The sequence below is a fragment of the Sciurus vulgaris genome, assembly GCF_902686455.1.
Source record: "Sciurus vulgaris genome assembly, chromosome: 5".
Lineage (NCBI taxonomy): Eukaryota > Metazoa > Chordata > Mammalia > Rodentia > Sciuridae > Sciurus > Sciurus vulgaris.
Genome location: NC_136465.1, coordinates 163,888,095 through 163,894,094, shown reverse-complemented (window position 1 = coordinate 163,894,094; position 6,000 = coordinate 163,888,095). Strand labels below are relative to the sequence as shown.

At 50.2% G+C, this 6,000-nt stretch overlaps 1 protein-coding gene across 2 annotated transcripts in view; it reads right to left on the bottom strand.

Annotated features, from left to right (window-relative positions):
* Nucleotides 1-342: 342 nt before the first annotated feature.
* TXNRD1 (thioredoxin reductase 1) overlaps nt 343-6,000 on the bottom strand; it is a 50,482-nt gene continuing 44,824 nt past the window's right edge. For both annotated transcript variants that reach the window (XM_079140431.1, XM_079140430.1), the window contains exon 14: nt 343-2,134. In XM_079140431.1, the coding sequence (XP_078996557.1) occupies nt 2,072-2,134 (63 nt within the window). In that variant the 3' untranslated portion in view covers nt 343-2,071. The remainder of the gene's footprint in view (nt 2,135-6,000) is intronic.

Below are 6,000 nucleotides of genomic sequence, written 5' to 3'. Positions count from 1 at the left end.
GCGTGTGAATGGACTGAGTGCGACAATACCTACCTGCTTGTGCATGGCCAGGCCCAGGGACAGTGACTAGTCATCTGTACCCCAAACAGGCGTCTGCTCAGTCCCCACCCCGAGGAAGCGGGAGTCAGTCCTGGAGTATAAAGCACTGGGACAGCGGAGCGAGCCCTGCTGCCGGGTCGGGTGGGGACAAGCAGAATGATCAGCTGGCAGTCACCAGAGCTGAACCCTGGCCCCGTGGCCGGCCAGAGGCTTCTACTCAGCAGCTCATTTCCAACTGCCTTCAACGCCGAGTCAGAGGCACCGCCCGACAAACCCCAAGATCATCACTCAACAAGACACACGGGTTATTAACTCCTTTTAATGTTTCACATTGTTTTTCTTTTTTTCAGAAGATTTGTAACAAAAATACATGGAATTCAATGAGTCACAGTACTGTGGGCAAAGAAGTCTCTCTCAGCGAGCCTAGAGGCGCAGCCCTGGCAGGGCGGGCACTGCGTTCTCCTGGGAGGATAGACATGATCAGGCAGCCTCGCCGCATCTGCCGGGCCCTCCTCTGGGACACGCAGCCTTGGGGGATTTAAAAATGCAAATAAATAAAACCGACCCTGCACTCACCTCAGCTCCCCTCCCGCTGCCGCCTCCCCATTTCTGCACGGAGGGGACCGGGCACGGGCAGGGCCTGGACACCTGTTCTGCTCACCGGAGGCCAGGCAGACACAGGGGTTCCCTGAGGTGGCCCAGAAATGTACTTTGAAGCAACCACTCAGTGCTACAGGTAAGAAAGGCTCCAGGAGGGGGTGAAACAGGAGCTGTGAGGACAACTGGCAGGAGCCTGGCGTCCCCAGCACACGTCCTGAGCCCACCCCCACCGTGGACAGTGAGCAACGCCCACTGGAGAAAGCACTCGGCTGGCTGCACAGATGGGGGACAGTGGCCTCAGCGAGGCCGCCACACCTCCGTCCCTGCGCCAGGGTTCACGGAACGGAAAAGTCAAATCGCTTGGTTTTTATAAGAAAATCCTTCACATCCACCTGTGTTCAAAAATAATAACTTATGTTATTAATAGCTTCCTTAAAAGCAAATATCACAGACTGAAATCCAAAGTGTGGAAAAGACCTACTTTCGGATGAATGTAGTTCTTCCAAAGGGACACACTCAACACACGGAATGACATTTTGTGTTTTTAGCTGAAAGCTAAACCCACCAAACGAAAACAAAGTCTTAAGCAAGGTAAGCGTTTTCCATTGCAAAGGCTCTCAGCTCGCTGAGACGACACAAGCAGGCAAGCTCTAGTAAGACGGTGGCTGCCTTCTCCTCTGGGTGTGCAACTGCCTCCACCGAGAGCCACGGTGGAATCACAGGTGTGCCACCAAGTTCCCCACAGTGGGGCTTCCTTCAAGTCGGCCATCCCTCCTCCTAAACAGAACTTAAAGTAACGTGACACAGCACACGGGAGCAAATCTGGAAAGAGGCAATCTCAGATTTCCTTGTTTTGGACACAGAACTCATTAAAGGAGACAAGGCTAAACAGGCCAGCGCTGGCACTCAAGACACCACATCTTGGTCACAGGGGTGTTCTCTTCCATGGGACAAACCTACGTAGCTTCCAAGTGAACCAGCCCATCCCTTGTGGGCAGCAGGACACTATGGATATTCTAGACCAGACTGGCTTTTGGACAAAAACTGATGGCTAATATTTTTCATCTCTAATATCATTAACCCTATGGAGGAAAAATACATAATCAACATTAGACAGCTTGAGAGTAAGAAAACATGAAGCGAAGGTCACGCTGAACTGAGGCGACAGTCGTTCCATCACTGCCCACCACTCGGGTTTGAGGCTGGTGACTTCATGGATGCACTGTTCCAATGCACTGTCAAGTTCAGGTTCGAGTCAGCGATGGTGACCCCAGTGTGACACTGCCTGCCTCCACTCACTGCTTCCTACCCGTGAGGTCCAAGGGACCATGGGTGGTGGTGAGCACAGCACCCTGGACAGGTGCCAAGAGTTCAAGTACACAAGTCAGTGGCTTGGAGTCCTGGCAGGAGTGTCCACACTGGGGGCTTAACCTCAGCAGCCAGCCTGGAGGATGTCTCCCCCTGAGCGCTTGGTCACCGACAGCGTTGTGAACACCTGCAGGAGAGAAGACACACATGTTCAGACTCCTGAGCAAGTGGCTTCACAGGTAACACCACATGCACTAAAATGACTCCTGGAACTACATCAAACAGAAGAGTAACATGGCCAGGACTGTCCTCTGTTTCTCTAGAGGGAAAAGAGGAAACCATGTCAAAACCAGGTGAAAAAAATGTAGGTGACATCAAATAGGAACTCTGGCAGCATGAGGGTGAGGAAGACAAATCAGTAGCCAGTCGCCCCCCACTCTGGAAGGTCACCACCAATGCTGGGATCGCAAGCAGGTGTACACGGTCACCCATGTGTCCAGCCTGACTGGGAGCCCCACGTCTGCCCTCCCAGAGGACCTCAGCCCTCTTCCCTGGCCGCAGTCATGCTCGTCACTCCTGTGCACTTCCTCTGTAGCTAAAAACAAACAACAACAAACCCACCTCACACGTGTGTGGCAAGATGCTGTGTGTACTGCTCTGCTACTTTCTTGGCTCTGTACTGTATTTCTGAAACTCACCCATATGACAAATAGCTCTACTTTTCGCTAAATGGAAATTAACTTCAGTTACTGTAGCATGCTACACTGCAGGAGTCAGTTACTTAAATAGTGAAGACATCACAAGTCACCAACCCAGCTCCTCCTGGCTGTCCAAGCAGTGGCCAATGTGCTCTTTACAACCTGCTGTTGGGACATCCTGGGAGTCTCCCTGCCCACGGGGCTCACAGGGCAGGTGACTTCAACCTGGCTGGACTCCTGAGGTACCTGAACCAACCTTGTCCCATGCAGTAACAAAGGAGCTCTTTTGTTTCAGATCATAGCAGACGTTCGGTGTGGTGGGCCTAGAGCCCTGACGGCTCCCGGCTTCCGTGGACTTTCACATGCTCAGAGTGCCTGTCCTCAGCTGAGAGCGAACGAACCCTGCTGCTCACACCGCGTGAGACACATGGAAGTTGACTGATCTAATTATACTAATCAGAGAATTATACAAATTCTCATTTCCTAGGACAGGGCCCCGGAATCTCATTTCTAGCAAGAGCCCCAAGAGGTTGCATATATTGGAATTTCTGGGGCACACCAGCAGCAGGACACCCTGAGGATTCCTGGCCTAGAAGTCACTCTACAGTAGACATCTCTCTACAACAGCATCTCTCCGCAGTTTCGCTAACTGCGAAATACTGCACTACAGGCAAGATTTTAAAAAACAATGCTTCAATGCCTAAAAACAGGTTCCCATTCCTGGCCTACTGTGGTCCCTAATGCTAACACCTACAGTGACTGCACTGGCCTGCGCTGCCTCTGCTCTTGGTTCAGCCTCTTGAACCCCCATGGCCACCATGACCCTTCCTTTACCTTTCTGTACCTACTATGTAACTGCGTGAAGTGTGGCGTGTGACTTGAGTGTTATAGGTGTTAGAAATTAAGATTGGGGTAAAAGAACCTGTGATTGCCTGGCTTATGACTACCAGGTGACCCACAAGTACTTGGCAAAGCGCCTCTGGTCCAAGTGGCGTGGCCTGTGAGCTTATCACTATCCAATCAATTCTGACACTGTGGGACGGCGCGCGGCTGGTCCGTGCTGACGCCCGGCTCGCTTGGCACCTCTCCTCCACCTGCAGGTCTCTGTCGCCCCACAGCCGCTGCCCGGCTCCACTTGCACGCCTTTCTCTTTGGCACCTGGCTCCACCTCTTGGTTGCTCCCCTCCCGCGGCTCCATGCTGGATGCAGGAGACCTTCGCCTCGCCTCCCACCGTCCCTCCACGTCCTGCTGGCCTCACACCTGACAACCGTCCTAGCCTCCTCGTTTCCAGGACGGCCACTCTCGGCCACCACCCAGGTGTGCTGCAAGGTCCACTGCCCCTGCACTCAGGTGGCCAGAACCCTGGCTGGCTGACCGCAGACCCCAGCCTCTCTGTCCACCTCCCTATGCTGCACAAATATCACCAGCATCCACGAGTGAGTGACATGGGAAGGGCAGGAAGCAGTGCCTGAGCCCCGCTCAGCTCTTCCCTCAGGGACTTGCAGTGAGTTTGGTCACTCCCCTGCGCACTTGAATCTGTCTGCAAGCTCCAGCCACCGCCTCTCTCCTGGACTACTCTCCAGTGAGACCTAGCACATGTCCAATATGGAACCCTGCATCTGGTTCCTTGGCTGTTCAGGTCATGCATCTGAAATTCCTAATTCTATCTCCATTAGTGCTGATGTGTAATCAACTATTCTTATTTATTTTGCTTCTTTTCTGTCAAATTTGATCTCTTTTTACCTTAACACTGACATTTAGTTCAAGTCCCTATAATTTGGACTGAATGCTTGTACTGGTTTTTGTAATGTATAAAGCTGCTCCCCCGCCTCCCAAACACATGTCAATCTGTGAACATCCTGGCTAGCTATTGGTTCATCAGTCAGCTTGCAAGTATCCTTCTCTGATACTGGTCCCGTTAGCTGGGCGGAATTCAACTGTTTACTGTAGCTTCCCCGCCATCTTTTCCTTTCCTTCTGTCTGTCCTACTCACTTTTCTCTATCCTCCTGGCTTACCACGCTCTCTCTAATGCGTGCCCTTTCTTTTCTTTTCTCTTTTTCTCTCATTTTTTCTCTTACCCTGAAGGGAGACACTCTGTTTGCTTAATAAATTCCCTTATGTAATTTCCCATGTCTGGCATGGTTTCGTGGGATTTCCTTACAGTTTTAAGTTAGTTTACCAAATAAATAGCGCCTTCCACCATTTATAGTCCCACACTGTTGAAAGGAAAAGTGGGGGCCATGGATCTGCTGCAGCCAAGTACACCTGTAAGTGGGACACATCACTTCTGAGTAGCCACTGGCTCTGTCACTGAGCCAGCAATGCCCAGGAGGGCTGCGCCATCAGCCTGGCCCTGAGTCACACCTGACCCATGATGGCCACGGAGCACCAACAAGGAATAAACCTTGGCTTCTGGGAGCAAACCAAATCTAACAAGCAAAAAACAAGAACTCACCATTCAAGTTCACATCTATAGTACCCAGGCATGAAAATTTAAAAGTGCTTTGCACTCAATCAAATTTAGAAATGTATTTTGTTTTGGAGTATAATTCAGACTTCAAGCCAGATCTTTCTGATCACACTGAGGAAGCTGGTTTAAGAAAAAAACATGTTATAAGAAAAATTCAACTAGAGGGGGAACTATATTAGTTGTGCATTACTATTAATTAAATACCTGAGGCAGGCTAACTTTATAAAAAGAGGCTTATTAGCTCAAAGTTCTAGAGGCTTGAAGGCTAGCATTGGGTGAAGGCCTTCTTTCTAGCAGGGTCCCAACAAGGCAAAGAGACAGGTCCCATGGCAAGAGACAGGGGCATATGTGTGTGTATCATGGTCTCTCCACCCACCATCCGTTTTATTTTTTTGATAGCGGGAATCAAACCCAGAGGTACTTAACCATGGAACCACATCCCCAGCCCTTTTTTTAAATTTTAAGACAGGGTCTCACCAAGTTGCTGAGGCTGGCTCTGAACTCACGATCCTCCTGCCTCAGCCTCCTGGGCTACTGGGATTAAGGGATTACAGGCGAGTGCCACCATGCGCCCTCTTATAAAGTCACCAGGATTCAATCATGGGTGTGTGGATCATGCTGACTTTTATCTAATTCTAATCACTTCTCAAAGTTTACATCTCTAAACACCAAAGCCAGAATATATTTCTACTATCTTAATAATATCTCACAATGGGAATTTAAAGACTTGAAGGCCTTGGGGAACCCTCAAAAATCATACCCAAACTGTAATAATAACTCTGGTAAGATCCTGTAGGGTTCATTTGTCCTGCCAAGCAGGGCTCCCCAAGACTGAAGGCCATGTCTTTCTTGGGACAGTGCCTGCATTATTTTCTTAATTGGT